Here is a 15,814-nt window from a genome sequence, read left to right on the forward strand (position 1 = left end):
TAGCAGATTTGCAAATTTGTAAATTGATTTGTAAATTGCAAAGCAGCTTGCTTTGCTGAACACATCCCTTCAAAAAAGTCAATAGTTCTTTTTATTCTAAACTCTTTTTTATCAATGAAAACGTCTTTAAATATAACTTATAAGTTGATTGACTTATAAGTACGTTTAGGAACATCTTTATCGACAAAAATGTTCAGAAAGAACCAAGTCTTTTGTAGCGAGCATTAAAAAATTGTCAAATTTAATTGCGGATTGTCAGATTTAAGTCGCGACACATTATATTTCAAGTATAAATATAAAGAATTCCTACGAAATTATACTTAACAATGGTTTTCAATAGCTATAAAGGGAAAGTTGTTTTATAACTATTGTAAAATTTGAGACTCTGGTGTATGTTCTTAATCTCAGCTGAATCTAAGAGCATACACTGATTAGATTCACGGATTTAAAACATTTTTCTCTGCTGAACATCCCTTCAAAAGAATTTTTTAATCGATAAGAATTCCTTTAAATGTGACTTATAAGAAATACTTTTACAGACTTCTGATTGGCTTGTAAGCACGCTTAGAGATACTCTCATATCGATAAGAGAGACTTGTATTGATTGTATATTGACACAACGTGATAAAAATTTCGAAAGTGAGTAAATTCACTAAGTATGTGTTGACCAATGAAATTGTCAATCTTCTAGTAAATTCGTACCTTATTTTCGCCAAATAGTGTACACAATCGACTCCCTGAATAAGGATCAAAATCTTTTGTGTAGCGAGCATTAAAAAGTTCATTTGACATTCGCGAAAGCAACGCCAGCATTTTCGTGGTAATGCATCGTCGCGACGGAAATGTCAGAGCCACGGCACAGCTCGAGCACGTCGCATGCGGGAGAGAGCGCGATGGTTTTAACCCGGAATCGAAAAGCCCAGCCTTATTTCGCACGATAGCGAGCATCTTTTTCTTTGTTGCGACACTTTTGCCCGCGTTGCACACGTGTGAAAAGCCAGCGAGCGCGGCCGTTCCCTTTCGTCACGGCGTACACATTAGCGAGCCGCACCGCGAGAGAGCTTTTATCGCCAATGGTATACGCGGTATCCCAAAACCGCCGGATGTCCTTTTCACTACAGTCGCCACAGTCCGTCCGACAATATCGCTTTTATCTCGGCGAGAATACGGCAGGACACCGAGGCCTTTCAGCAATTAACGAAGGAAGCAAAGAGCTGGTCACAATATTGCGAACTTCGCGACACGGAAAAAAATAATTTGCTGCAGCAGCAAATTAATTTGTTACATATTGACAGTTAAATGTAATTCACTGTGTTAGCTATTTTTTCTTTGCTGCAGGAACCTATTTTCTTGCTATGATAATAGGAAAATCTGCTCCTACAGCAAGAAAAGAGGCTAACGTAGCAAATTTGTTACAGATGGACAATTAAATATAATTTACTGCTTTAACTACTTTTTGGTTGCAGGAGCATTTTTCTTGTTATCATAGCAAGGAAATTGACTCTTGCAGTAAAGAAAAAATGGCTAATACATCAATTTATGTTTGGTTGTCCATATATAGTAGATCTTTTTTTTCTGTGAAGAAGAGAAACAAACAACAGAATGGCAAAATCATATTTCTCCCACGCATTAATTTCAAGTGAGAATTTTCCGGCACAATTTTGACTCCAGGCTCGGTACAAGGATTGTATAATAAGTAATTTCGAATTTTTCTGGTAAAATTAAACGAACGTATCTTTATATCGCTATAATTGCACGAAGTAAGGTACACGCCATTTTGATCTATGATCTCCTGCATCTTCCTCCTTTCACAAAGTTATAACGACATAAAGATATAATACAGCTTCATTTAACTTGAGAAATCCGAAGTTACTTACTAAGCAACCCAATATAATGTGAATTATTCACAGACATTGATTATTCAAATGTGGATCTTTTCCCTGAGGATCAGTGCCCGAGAATGTAAACATTTTCATTTGCATCGAAGCTGTTGTGTTTATGTCAATTCCTCTTTCTCGTTTGATACCTTGCCAGGTAGACTTTCATAATTACCACGACGTGAGACAATCGGAAATTTTAAAATTCTTTTAGTTATATTTACAAAGTAAATATACTGTCTTTGAATTAATTATTAAATTTATATCACACAATTATGTTTTTTATCGTATAATGCGGCAACAAATTTATTAAAAGTCACACTCAAATTTTCCTATTACACGAACTTTCTCCAATTTTCCTATTTAACATGACATATTACTCGGAACATATTTTTATCATTTTTTGTATTTCTGTTTTGTCATCCCATGTGATGAATATGATTGCAACGTACTCAGTCAAAAAGAGACTCAATATTGCTGAATTTCGTGATTTAATATACTTAAAGTTGATATATATAAAGCTTATATACTTCCGAGTCTATTGGGGTTATTTATGGATTTTTTTGCGATCTCTACGCGGCGCGCGGTTGACAGGTGTATGTACATCAATGACCTCTAATTTGACCGAACGAACGGCGCCGGGACACGTCACATAAAGGACCACGGAAATCATGATAAATGATGACGCGAGTAGATATTGTAGTATCGGGAAAAAGCCGTAGCGCACAAATAGATAGAAACATTCCGTGACGATAAGATCTCAACAGACAGACTGTGCGGAGACGGCTTTCGCTGCCACGAAGACGGCGAATCACCGCGGAGGGAGGAAGTAGGCGAATCGCGTTTCGTGATAAAGCGGTCGATGACAGCTCTTACAGCCGATCACGCTAAATGCGGATTTAAATGCCGAGAGCGTTGGTCTCTTGGCCGGTCGGGATTGCTCGAAGAAGTCGAAAAAACAACGCGGATATCACGCTCAGTCTCGCTCATAGCAGTTCGCAAGAGCCGACTATCCGGCGTCTATTCGAAAACTAATTATTAGCGCATTTACTGTCTTTATCAAAATTTAATTTTCGAAAAATCGTAAAATGGACAGCCCTCGACACATTGGTGCAAGTCGCGAATGTATATATATGTATATAATATTATATACGTGTGTATATGTATATAATAATACAGCTTGGCCTGCCCATTCCCGTGAACTGGCAGTTTCCCTCGGTTCTGACCGATTGATTATTCGATTGTTCCTATTTATAAGCGAATCTCTCTTATTTATCGCGATTGGCCGTAAATTCGTTCCGGCGTAGAAAAACGGTGGCGTAACCGGAGAGGCGAACGGAATTATTGGATCGACAGCATGAGCAGAGAAGCATAACCTGTCTTGCCTCCTTTCAGAAAGATGCTTGAATTCTAATGGCCGCGCACAGCCGGCATTGAAAATCGTGTCGTGACCCGATAGACCGTAGATAACCGGTGCAAACGCGCCAACTCATTCGATACCGCGAGAGTTTGGACGCGCTCCAACGGCAGGACGCGGTTGTTTTTCCTTTTTTCCGCGAGCACATACATCAAGATAGACAGAGGTATATATGCACACACACATATATATATGTATGTGTGTGTGTGTGTGTCGGCATAAACACTATCTTGAAAATCTGTCGCGTCTCAATTTTTCGCACGAGATAGCGCATGATCACAGTTTGAACGTTCGAACGGCTCAATCGGAGGGACCGGTGCACGACGGGAATTGTCGCCATTTGCATTTTGAAAAACGCCGATCTCGCGCCCCCGCGACCGACCGGCAAACTGGCCACCGATTTACCGCTCGGCGAGGCCTGGCCGACCTTCACGAGGACGCCAAACAATCCCCGCGCAACAACAGTCCCTCCGATCGTCCTCTAAAATCGCCAGCCGGCGAGCCGCGTTCGCTCACGGTGGTGTACGCCGGTCAATGTGGCGTCAGTTAGGTACATTGTGCACGTACTCACCATGCAGGAGAGATTCGCGTCGGCGTTGCGGCCGCGTGCTGGGACGATCCACCGCGGTAGAGGAGCCGTTGAAAATCCAAAGGGTATCTCGAGGTCCGGCCGGATCCCCGTGGTGGTGGCCGCTTTCGCCTCGGATCAAACACCTCCGGGCAGACTGACGGATGGATGACAGACGGAAGGACGGATGGAACGCACGTACGGTCGGTCAGTCAATCCCGGAGAACAGAGGAAAGGACGAGGAGTCTCACTGAACGCGAGCCGGTTTCGTCGCGGTAGGATTCGGCGTGAGCCGCGGTGAGAGACGACGGCAAGAAGCGAACGGTGCGCGAGACGAACGAACGAGCGGCCGAGCGCGACAACGCGAGCACTGAACGTACCGACCGACCGTGCGACGCGCGGGTTCAGCGGCCGACTGAAAGGATGCAGGCGCCGCTGCCTGCCATGGTGCCCCCTCGTGGACTCGCACGCAACCCCCACCACCGCGCGCGCCGTGGCGAGAGAGACAAAGCGGCTGCGCGCGCAACTTCGCATTTTTTGACCCTACACTACAGCAGCTCTCCCCGCGGCCGGCCGCGGCACCCCTCCTTCGCCATCCCTTAGGCTCGATTCACCACGAGCGAAGGCACTGTTCGTGTGTGTGTGCGCGCGATTGGCGTGCATACGCGCACGCATACAAATCATCGGTGAGTGTGTGCGCGTAGGAGGCGAGAACGCGCGGGCGCGCCACCGGAGTCCTTAGCCGTGCTCTCTCGTCTCCACGTCGAAACGTGGAGAAGAGGGAGTCGTCGCAGTCCCTTTTTATAGGTCGCGCGGAAGAGAGAGACTGTCGCGCGGCTTCCGTAGAATTCGTGCACTCTCGTTGGAAGCGAGGCAGGGATAAAGTGTGCGGTCTCTACTTATAGAGCGAGTCGCCGAGGGCGCCGAAATTCGGCTCACGTCGCGGAATGGTCGGCGAGCAGCGTCGATTGATCCATGCGAAAGGACACGGGGGGGAATTAAATTCCGCGCGAAAGCAGATGTTGCCCTTTGCCGATGGAAATAGAAAACGTGACTCGATAACGTCGCTCGTTGTCGATCGAGCATCTTGTTGCAGAAAACGTGTAATCTACCTCGAATATGTACTTCAGTACAGTGTTCAAAAAACACAAACTGACAAATTTACAGCATAGGCGATAAAAAAAGAATTCAAAATAAAGGCCCTTATTTCGTGTCTCTCTCCTTTAGCATGACGTGTTTGTTTCAATAAATTTAACATATTTTAACTGTTCCATATATATCGTTAAGTTAAACGTAACAACACTTAAAACACATTTAAGTGATTCTCAATAAAGCCTAACCTCATATCACCAACTTTCCGTATACGGAGATATCATAAAAAACTCTTATTTTCGTGATACACTAAACATTTTATCCGCGCATTTCTCTATTAATAAGGGAAAGTGTCTTATTAACGAGAAAACGCGCGAAGATCGAGATAAATTTCTGGATACCGTCTCACCTGTTTACGGACAGTATCGTTCCGCTATTGCGAGGAGAATCTCACCGCTCTTCGGCACAATGTCGTGCACAGCCGAACGCAAAAGCGCGTTTTTTTCCACGGGCGAGAAAAATGTCGGCGACCGCAGACACCTGCATGTTATCCGCTGTTGCTGTCTCCCAGCGAAACGAACTAAAAACGACAGCCACAGCGAAGGTAATCCGTGGTCAGGTGGTTTCAGCGGGAGCAGGCAGTCTCCTGAAACAGAATGAGATATTTTTTCCGCCGTTGCGTAGCGCGCCTTTTAATTGGCCATTATTAAGTCTCCCTCGATGCAATTACCGCAGCCCTTTCGCGCTGGCACGTCCGTAATTACTGTATACCTCGTTTACTAATAGCCGTTCCGCCGGATATCGTAGTTGATCGCGGTTACGCGTTACAACGTCATGGGGTCTGTAAACGGGAGCCGCGCAATGCGGATTGCACATTGTCGTAGGCCATGCATAAAGCGCATCGCGCGCGCACTCGCATTTGCATAAGAGCATAAATAAAGGGAGGAGGAGAGGAATTGTACGAGGGTCTTGCGAGTAAAGACTACCTCTGGCGTGGGTATTGTCGGACGATACACTTGTGCGTTTCGTCATCTGTTTTTGCGTCATTCCGAGTGTTTTCACGGCACGCTGTGTGCAATTTCTACGAAATTCTTTCTTTCTCATGCAAGGCACGCTGATCATTTATATCTCATTACTGATATTCGATCATCTGCTGTTGATAATGACAGCCGGATTGCGCGAATTGCCTGTTTTACTTTTTGTGTTCTCAGTATTTATAACGCACGCAGAGAGAGAGAGAGAGAGAGAGAGAGAGAGAGAGAGAGAGAAAAAGAAAGAGAAATATACTTTCGCTACGACTATGAACTTAACCTAACGGATCATAGACCCTAAGTGATTCCATTAACCTCGTTTGAAGTGATAAGGGTTAGAATTTTTATATGAAGTATCCTTTATAACAGATTTACAAAGAAGCTCGATACATTAACCGTTAAGAAATCGTTATTTATACGTGAAAATAGTATTTTGTATATTCCTCTAATAAGAAATATTTTGTGGAAATTATTTTAAAGGAAAATATATATTTACCTACGCGCGTATTTGCGTTGTGTCGGTACCAGATTTGGCCGTAGAAAGAGAGAAAGGGAGAGGTTGTAAGGAAATACAGAAGGTGCAATTCAAGAACAAGTTTACGTACAGCGCCCTGCTTATGAGATGAAACAGGTGACATCTACTGTCCGTAATATGAAACTTTTGTGCAAGTAGAATTACGTTCAAACTTGGTTATGTTGTCATTATGTCCACAGCTTTTACACTGGTTGATTTTATTCAGATTGGTAATCATACTATTGATCAGTCATAAAGTTTTCATCAAGTTTATCAAGTGAATTAATAAAATTTGTCGTTACATATTCGAGCACACAAGCGAAGAACTATAAACCCGGCAGTAATCTCAGCTAATGCTTGGCGCCATTTTTGCAGTCAGCTGACGCTATCAATTTCAGAAGCATCGTCAGTAATTTTAGTGCGAATTACAATTTTATACGTCTTACGTAACGCGTAGTATATAAATACAATTAGGCCGGGGTTGTACTTGCGAAAGATTGTGTAACTGTTTGATTGTTCAGTGAAGTACACGCACACTGTGAAAGGCTCAGCACTTGTCGACATTACTTTTCTCCGATTATGTTGTCATGTACAATACTATGAAGACAATATTTTTCATTGCAACACTGGTACGACGAGGTTGCATTTCTAACATTACACTCTTAAAGTACTCTTCCCAGAAAATCCCTTTGAAACTAATTTTTCAAAGTTTAACATTATGTATCAGGTTGCTTTATGAAATTTGCAGATATCCTGTGGATTAGCAGTGGAAGAGGAATTACTACATTATGTCAGCGACGACGTTCCTGGTGGCTCCTATAAATATTACAGTTTGACATATGAAGGTTACATTAAAATACGACTAACTTCGTTGTGAGTAACTTTGATCGTGTTGTAGTTATTGATATTCTTTATGTTATTGTTTTGCATCTATATCCTATAGATAAATTGGGAAATTTATATCTTGGGTTATATTCATGATAATCCAGAAAAAACATGAATACTTTACTAGTAAGTTGTACAGTTAATGTTACATGGAAAATATTGCATTTACATATCTAATTGTTAGATATTAGATTATCACATGATATATTATCAAAATATATCGTTTTCAATTATAGAAATTATTGATAAAATATTTGCTTCTTTTTTTAATCATTTTTGTGCATACAATATGATATCTATACATTGTACATTTTCCTTTAGAAATGGTGATGCAGATTTATATGCATCACAAACTACAACTAAGCCGACATATGAACCAGACCACTATTGTTTACAATCAACAACTTGTGGGGAAGATATCATATTTATACCTAAGAGGTATTACACATATACGTATTATATTTTTCTAAATTTATTTACTTGAAGAATCTATAATATATTACATATGTTTTAGCTTTAAGCGGCCTGTGAGTATTGGAGTTTATGGCCATCCATCTCATGAAATTAGCAAATATACTCTATTAGTATTTGATGTAATGGTTGAAGACGATATACCTTATGACCAAGCATCGAGAAATACTTACAAGGATCAAGATAACAAGGTAAGTAAGTATCTGCTACTTCTATCTTTTATTTTTCATATACTTATTTTTTTATGTCTTTCTAGTATAAATATCTTGCTCTAAGATTAACGTCTTATTTTGTTCCAGAGAGTGCACATTTCATTTTTTGCTAACCTAATATGGTACTTTATGGAATTCTTGCTTCAACTATTATTGTAAACATTAGAGTGATTAGGAAATCTAAGTAAAAAGTCAGTTGGAAGTTAACAGTAAACATGTTGGAGTATGAGAATCAAATCTTTCTTGAAATCCTTCAAGAGGATGGATTAGTTATTATCGCTAAGTAAGTCTTATTTTGTTTTTACTAACATATATTACGCGAATAATTATATACTGATCATACAATGAAAAATATAGGGGTCTTGGAATAGAAACTGTTTTTGCAAATATACTGAAAGCTTACTCAGATCCAGGCAATTTGGTTATAGTTCTGGGAACCACTGATTACGATGAGCGTTATCTCATAGAGTTACTAAAAAATTATGGAACAAATATGTTACCACGTATAGTGAATGCTGAATGTTCTTCTAATGAAAGGTATATTAAGAAATGCTTTATCTTTAATTTTTCACAAGTACATATATATATATATATAGTTAATAAGATTTGTTATCAAATATTAACAGGGAAATCATGTACTTGGAGGGTGGAGTACTATTTATATCAGGCCGTATCTTGGTAGTAGATCTGTTGAAGAATAGAGTTCCATTACACTTGATCACTGGAATACTCGTGTACAGGGCTCACAATATTTTGAACGCATATCAAGAAGCGTTTGCATTGCGTTTGTATAGACAAAACAACAAGATCGGATTTATCAAAGCGTTTACGAATTCGTCGCTTGCCTTTACAGTTGGATATTCTCGAGTAGAAAGAGTCATGAAAGCTCTTTTTGTAAAAAAATTGTATTTATGGCCGCGCTTCCACACTATTATAAATAACTGTTTATCTAAACATAAGCCCGAAGTTATAGAGTTGCACGTCAGGTTTACACCAAAGATGCAACACATTCAAACGACTTTACTAGATATTATGAATTACATAGTGAAGGAATTGAAAAGACTCAATAAATATTTAGACTTGGACGAACTAACTGTGGAGAATGCAATAGCAAAGAAATTCCACAAACAATTACATTTACAGTTAGATCCAATTTGGCATCAACTTAGTTCCACAACAAAACAATTGTTTTCCGATTTAAAAACATTACGATCTCTCATTATATCTCTGACATACGAAGATTCTGTTTCGTTCTATCTTATGTTAAATCGTTTACGCACGATGGATTATGCTGTAAAGGCCAGTGGTTGGATAATGTTAGATGAAGCTGAGAATTTGTTTAAATATGCTAAGAGCAGAGTTTATACAGAGAAAAACGAATTGAAACCAGAGACGAATCCAAAATGGGAAGCCTTGAAAGAAGCTGTGCTCGAGATTAAGAAACAAAAATGTAAAAATAAGGAGAACGATGAAAATGAGATAATTCTTATCTTAGTACACGATAATAATATATGTTATCAATTGAAAAATTGTTTAACTATGGATGCAAACGAATATTTGCTTTATGAAGCACTGAAAAAACTGCCGCACACTAAAGAGCAAAAGACAAATGGCAATGATAAAAAGAATATGAAGGATCAACCGACAACTGAAAGTAATACGGACAAAGATATGCAGGAACATCAAGATACTTACGTGCTAACATTATCGCAAAAGTGTGTAGAAGAAGATCAGCCGAGTACTTCTACAGAGGATGCAAAACATCAGACTCTATTCGAAGAATGTTCGCAGGTATATTGAACACTTTATTACGAAAAATATTCGTAAACTTATGAAAAAAACATCTATTTCTAAATGTTTTTTTTTTTTAAGATTGCAGACTTAGACTTAACTAATTGTGCAACAACCATGCCTATCATTATTATACGAGCCATAAAAAAAGGTGGAGACCCGATGACACTGCAGCGAACATTAACAGAGTATATGCCAAAAAATATAATTTTGTATATAGCTGATATTGGTACTGTTAGACAGTTGGAGGTATATCAGAATAATAATCCGTCATTAGATTTAAAAGTATACTTTTTAATTTACGGAGGATCTGTCGAGGAGCAAGAATATCTTACTTCTTTGCGACGAGAAAAGGAAGCGTTTAACTCTTTAATTAACACAAAGACAGTGAGTACTCGAATTGCTTCGATGTATTTATACCGAATATGATATTAAAAAGTTAAATTATACTGCTTTCTTAGACCATGGTTGTACCTGAAGATCAAGATGGGAAATCAGAGGATTGTCTGACTCTCGCGATTCAGTCGGACAGTACAAGTGAAGAAAACACACGTAAGGGTGGAATGCAACCTGAAGCCATAGTGATCCAAAAAGTTATTGTCGATATGAGAGAATTCAGAAGTGAGTTACCTGCCATTCTATACACACGCGGTATCAAAATTGAACCAGTGACGTTAGTGGTAAGTATGAAATTTACTAATATAAGTATGTAATTGTTACTTCTAATTACTCACTTCTGATGCTAATTGTTGTAACTATTACAGGTGGGTGATTATATCCTTACACCTGAAATATGCGTTGAGAGAAAAAGCATATCTGATCTTATTGGTTCTTTACTTTCCGGAAGATTGTATAATCAAGCAGTCGCTATGACAAGACATTACGCCAAACCCATGCTTCTTATAGAATTTGATCAGAATAAACCATTCTGTTTTCAGGTAATTAATCTCGTAAGAATGACATTTACAACAAAGCAATTAGTTCGTTTATGTCGTGTAATTTTCAACAATTTTATCAACTATACATTCTTGTAGGGAAACTATTATGTCAGTAGAGACCTTAAAAATACAGAGATAACAGCAAAGCTACAATTATTGACACTTCATTTTCCTAAATTAAAACTCGTATGGTCTCCCAGTCCACACGCGACAGCGCAATTATTCGAAGAATTGAAGGTAACATAAATTTTTATTATACTGATACTGTTAACAATAGGTAATTATATTTATTTTTGTATACTTATAGCAACAACGAAATCAGCCCGATTCAAGTATAGCCGCTAAAATCGGAGCAGATGAAAATACGGAAGACAAGTTGATGGCAGAAAAATATAACCCTCGCATCCAAGATATTGTAGCCAAATTGCCTGGTGTACATTCGAAAAATTTACGTATTTTACTGAATAAAGGCCATTCATTAGATCACCTTATCAAACTTTCAAAGGTAGAAATATATATATATTAATAATTAAATATTTAAATATTTTTTATAGCTTGTCTTTCATTATATTGTTATGAAACATGAGCAAAAAAGTTATTCAAGATAAATAATCTTTAATTTCGTATTTTATGATCAGGAGGAACTAAAAGAAATACTTGGGAATACAAATGATGCTGAATTACTGTTTAAAGGTCTACATGAGGAATGTTTATCAGCAAATGAAGCATCAATAACCAACAAAGGTGTTTCTAAAGTTCGTGGTAAAAAGTTTTTCACTAGAGTAAAAAAGTAATATAAACTATATATTATAACAAGATTTCTAGATGCAGTATTGTTAAATAATGTAGTTAGCTTCTGTTTATAACATTTCCCATTTTTGATACCTATGTGTACTTTATCCTTTTCAGTGATTATTATATATTCATACATATTTCAATCTTAAAAATATATTTTATTCAAAGTATACCTCATATAACATATGTATAGATTCTTTAAATAAAATATATCGTGTTACTTTTGTTTCACTTGATACAATCAGGAAATAGGGCATCATAGATGAAATTAACATGAATATGATTTATTGAAATTTGTTGAAATTTAATAAATGTCAACAAAGTGAATATATAACAAGATTTTGACACTTGCAGTTAATTTAGCATAAAATTATAATTAACTGATAGAATTGTAATTAGAATTGTTCAGGCGAGAAACAGATTGGATCTAAAATTTTGTAAATATTATTTGTTTTATAACTTATAATCGTTAGGTTAGAATACTCATCCTTCAATACTACTTACGTTTTTTCATTGAGATTCTCAATATCCATCTCTTTGTCACTGTCACTGATTGCGTCGAGATTGTATAAAAATGAATCATTTTCAGACATAGGACATTGTTTTATAACTTATAATCATTAGGTTAGAATACTCATATCCTTCAATACTACTTACGTTATTTCATTGAGATTCTCAATATCGCTCTCTTCGTCACTGTCACTGATTGCGTCGAGATGGTATAAAAATGAATCAGTTTCAGACATAGGAAAATAATATCTAGAACAAAAAACGAAACATATATACTGGATATAAAATCTTATTAGATACAAATCCTGTAAATCTTATTCCAATTATATGTACTAACTGAGGTTGATCCCAGACTTTTTGTTCAGGGATTTTGTAGTGTTGTTTACTTTTCATATGTTCAAAGACATCGTCTGTGTTTGTTTCGCAAAAAATACATCGTTGTAGTTGAATTTGTTTTTTTATATAATTAACTACTTTTACCTGCAATAATAAAAATGCATTATAGAAGTATTAATATATCGTCAAGCAGTGTATAACCGACATTTAACGATAATGCTCACTTTTTCATAAAAAGTCAAGTTTTTGACTGCCTCTTTAAAATCGAAGCTATGCTCTCTCTTCATGTGCTCCAAAATACATGATAATTCTTTATTGCTATTATCACAAAATAAACATTTTATGCCAACAGATTCATCATTCCAATCGGACCATGAACCTTCTTCATCCTCATTTTCACTATTTACACCTTCCATATTTTGACTATTTTCCGATTGCTGCTTATCCTGTATAAAAATGAAGAAAACACTTCCAGAATATTAAAACTTTATCATAGAATGTAAGTTATATTACAATTACCCGTTTTTGTTTCCATGTTCTCTCTGGTTCCAAGTAATTGATTATATAAAATTTATCGTATGGTTTATTATTAGGATTTATACGCTTGTGAAATTTTTTTCGCATATGTTCTTTCAATACTGTACGATCTGTATATGTCTTTTCACAGTAAATACATATTAAGCTAAAAAATTGGCAGGTAATTGTAAAATACATTTTATAAACATTTCCTTATAAATACACTTGCTTGAGTAACATGTAGATTACATGTGAACCTTTTATGAATACCTTTCAATACTATTCTGTATTTTATCCAGAAGCTCATCAATAAATACTAAATTTTCTGGTTTGCCAAAATAAAGATTATGCTTCTGATAAAGATGTTTTATGTAAACAGCGCGTAATCCACAAAATTCCATACGACAAAACATGCAACCACGCTTGAAACTTGTATCCTCACGTTCAACTTCTTGTTGCATTAAAGCCAATTCCTTAAAATAATATTACATATCTTATATCCTACATTTTTTCAACTACATGTACATGTACATACCAGTTTAGCCTGTTGTATTTCACATCTCAAAGTTTTGTCTTCTAACAGGCAATCAGAAAGCAAGAAGTAATGCTCATTCTTGCTTGGTTTGCCATCTGGTGTACAATCCATTAACAGTGTGGTACAATAAGTTGTTAACGGTGCTTCCTTAAATTTTATACTCCAGTAGTGTATATAACTAAAAATAGAAAAAAAAACAGAATTGTTATATCCAATATATGTTAAAATATCTGAATGAAACTATAAGAATAATATTTAGGTAAGATTAATAAGATAAATTAATAATTATTATAGATAGATTAATAATTACCTTTTTAAACTAGCTATTTTCCAAACATCTCCTATAACAAGGCGATGCATCATATACAGATGTCTCAAAAAATCAGTTTCATTTGTTGGAAGAACAAAGGTGCAATCACACAACAAGCATTTTGTTTCACATGGCTTGTCATCCAGGCCAACAAATTGCGATTTATACATTGTGTAAAGTTTAACATAAACTTTATATATTTATTATAATTATTTTATTCCTATTATATAAGATAGTAAAGTACATTAGATTTTTTAACTATTCATTGTTGAAAACAAACTGCTATAGGTTAAATTAAATTAAAGGTTAGGTTAAATTATTCTCAAATCCTCAGATTCCGTTTGTCGTATTGATTAATGTTGAATGTATATATTAACAATACTTGCATGCTGTCAGTTTCAGATTTAGAACAAATATTAAATCTTAATAAATCAATTTGTTGCTATTACAATGAGTATAGTTATAATAAAAATTGCATTAATTTCTATACATTATTTCATATGACTGAAAAATAAAAAAGTATCTCTGATGTACTAAAATGTTACTATAATGTATTACTTGAAAATTAATATATTTCCAACTTGTCGAATTGTATTATTTCAAAATCAAAGGATCTTTAATATACAGTCTGTTCTTTTCAACTGCACTGCTGGTTATCTATTATGGATTTCTTCGGAATGAATTCCGATCGGAAACATTCAGTTATTTCCTAGATTTCCATTGTCTAGAGGATTTCTATTGTCAATTGTATTTTTGATTTCTAGAGGAAACGGAATTATTCCGATCGGAATTGATTCCGAAGAAGTCCATAATAGGTATCCTGAACTGGTGCAATAAGTTAAAGTGAGACAAGTATATGTTTTCTCACTCTAACTTATTGCACCAGTTCAGGGTACCTATTATGGACTTCTTCAAAAATCAATTCCGATCGGAATAATTCCGTTTCCCCTAGAAAAGACAATAGAAATCTAGGAAATAACTGAATGTTTCCGATCGGAATTGATTCCGAAGAATCCATAATATCCTGCAGTTGAAAAGAACAGTAGTGGGATTACGTTAAAATAATAGCAAAGAAATAGAAAGAAGTTTCCTGTCTATACAATCACGTATGACAACTTGACGAATCGTTGCACGACAAATCGTTGCACGTGATTTATAGCAGGAAATTTTTTCCATTTCTGTATCTATTTTTTATATAGTTCTACCACAGACCACCAATGTCAACGTTTTGATTGGCTACGCCATGTTTGGGATACGCTTCCGGTTAGGATCATTAGCTGAATGCACTCTGATTGGTCACGTCACCATGAGGACCAATCAAAGTGCGTTAAAGCGAGTCGGAGCACATTGGGGTATACGATGCGAACAAACCTTTTATTACAGGATCTCTAAAGGTATCTTTAGATATGGGAGCATCGAGCGTCGAGCATTAAAGCGGTAACCAATCAACGTACCACTTTCCGCAAGAACTACAAGTATACTTCTGGGACCTGATACGTTGATTGGCTAACGCTTTAACGCTCGACGCTGGAACGCTCCCATATATTGGCACCTTAAGGACAACTAGCTAGTAGCGCCACCTAGAACTTTTTAGTCATTACGTAGTATAGAAATATAAGGATAAAGGGTGCGGTATAACCATATATGTAATACTACTATATTGCTAAAGGAGAGAGAAGTCCGGCCCTAGAACCACGGTGCGGAAATATATATTTCTCTCTCTTTCTGAATGTATTATGAACGTTATGCGCATGCGTTAGATAGATCATATGCAATGAGAAAATAAAATATATTGTACAAAGTTGCATGGAATAGGTTATATATACCATATGTTATAAACATAAGCATCTGAAGATGCTATTTATGCGAAAAAAGCAGCTGCAAATGAAAATATCAGTTTACACAGGTAAGGAAGCAGCTATCCAAGTTAAGTACATGTCACGTACTGGCACTTTTACTTTATATATATATATATATATATATATATATATATATATATATATATATATATATATA

General features: G+C 36.6%; 3 protein-coding genes across 7 annotated transcripts in view; 1 reads left to right on the forward strand and 2 right to left on the reverse strand.

Moving 5' to 3' along the window:
- LOC116850797 overlaps positions 1–4,267 on the reverse strand; it is a 275,521-nt gene extending 271,254 nt beyond the window's left edge. For both annotated transcript variants that reach the window (XM_032829459.1, XM_032829458.1), the window contains exon 1: positions 3,866–4,267. The gene's annotated coding sequence lies outside the window, so the exon portion shown is untranslated. The remainder of the gene's footprint in view (positions 1–3,865) is intronic.
- A 3,092-nt stretch (positions 4,268–7,359) lies between these two features.
- Positions 7,360–12,036, forward strand: LOC116850802 (DNA repair endonuclease XPF). 3 transcript variants are annotated; one of them, XM_032829476.1, is made up of 12 exons: positions 7,360–7,510; positions 7,706–7,822; positions 7,899–8,050; positions 8,155–8,350; positions 8,425–8,604; positions 8,694–9,858; positions 9,940–10,245; positions 10,320–10,538; positions 10,623–10,796; positions 10,893–11,033; positions 11,104–11,301; positions 11,435–12,036. In XM_032829476.1, exons 4-12 carry the CDS (start codon positions 8,283–8,285, stop codon positions 11,588–11,590), a joined length of 2,607 nt encoding a protein of 868 aa, XP_032685367.1. In that variant the 5' UTR covers positions 7,360–7,510; positions 7,706–7,822; positions 7,899–8,050; positions 8,155–8,282; the 3' UTR covers positions 11,591–12,036. The 3 variants fall into 3 exon arrangements, with proteins under 3 accessions (XP_032685367.1, XP_032685366.1, XP_032685368.1); XM_032829475.1 differs by having other exon boundaries at positions 7,899–8,046; XM_032829477.1 differs by lacking the exons at positions 7,360–7,510; positions 7,706–7,822; positions 7,899–8,050 and having other exon boundaries at positions 8,214–8,350; positions 8,496–8,604.
- Positions 11,855–14,556, reverse strand: LOC116850803 (zinc finger protein 277). Of its 2 annotated transcripts, none has more exons than XM_032829478.1 (10): positions 14,357–14,556; positions 13,799–14,018; positions 13,489–13,666; positions 13,224–13,426; positions 12,957–13,119; positions 12,662–12,883; positions 12,439–12,581; positions 12,249–12,350; positions 12,096–12,140; positions 11,855–12,018 (listed from the first exon to the last, which is right to left on the reverse strand). In XM_032829478.1, exons 2-10 carry the CDS (start codon positions 13,966–13,968, stop codon positions 11,997–11,999), a joined length of 1,248 nt encoding a protein of 415 aa, XP_032685369.1. In that variant the 5' UTR covers positions 13,969–14,018; positions 14,357–14,556; the 3' UTR covers positions 11,855–11,996. The 2 variants fall into 2 exon arrangements, with proteins under 2 accessions (XP_032685369.1, XP_032685371.1); XM_032829480.1 differs by having other exon boundaries at positions 14,185–14,556.
- Between the last annotated feature and the right edge of the window lie 1,258 nt (positions 14,557–15,814).

Source organism: Odontomachus brunneus, unplaced genomic scaffold (assembly GCF_010583005.1).
Source record: "Odontomachus brunneus isolate Ranch 3 - 2012 unplaced genomic scaffold, Obru_v1 Obru_scaffold_156, whole genome shotgun sequence".
Classification (NCBI taxonomy): domain Eukaryota; kingdom Metazoa; phylum Arthropoda; class Insecta; order Hymenoptera; family Formicidae; genus Odontomachus; species Odontomachus brunneus.

Bases quoted from the DNA above. Each gene is read 5' to 3' on its own strand.
- LOC116850802 (XM_032829476.1), top strand. From the start codon at position 8,283: ATGTTGGAGTATGAGAATCAAATCTTTCTTGAAATCCTTCAAGAGGAT. The intron at 8,351-8,424 runs GTAAGTCTTATT...TGAAAAATATAG, and splicing joins GGATTAGTTATTATCGCTAA to GGGTCTTGGAATAGAAACTG. The intron at 10,539-10,622 runs GTAAGTATGAAA...TAACTATTACAG, and splicing joins TTGAACCAGTGACGTTAGTG to GTGGGTGATTATATCCTTAC.
- LOC116850803 (XM_032829478.1), bottom strand. From the start codon at position 13,968: ATGTATAAATCGCAATTTGTTGGCCTGGATGACAAGCCATGTGAAACA. The intron at 13,120-13,223 runs GTATTCATAAAA...CCAATTTTTTAG, and splicing joins ATACAGAATAGTATTGAAAG to CTTAATATGTATTTACTGTG. The intron at 12,884-12,956 runs GTAATTGTAATA...ATTTTTATACAG, and splicing joins GAACATGGAAACAAAAACGG to GATAAGCAGCAATCGGAAAA.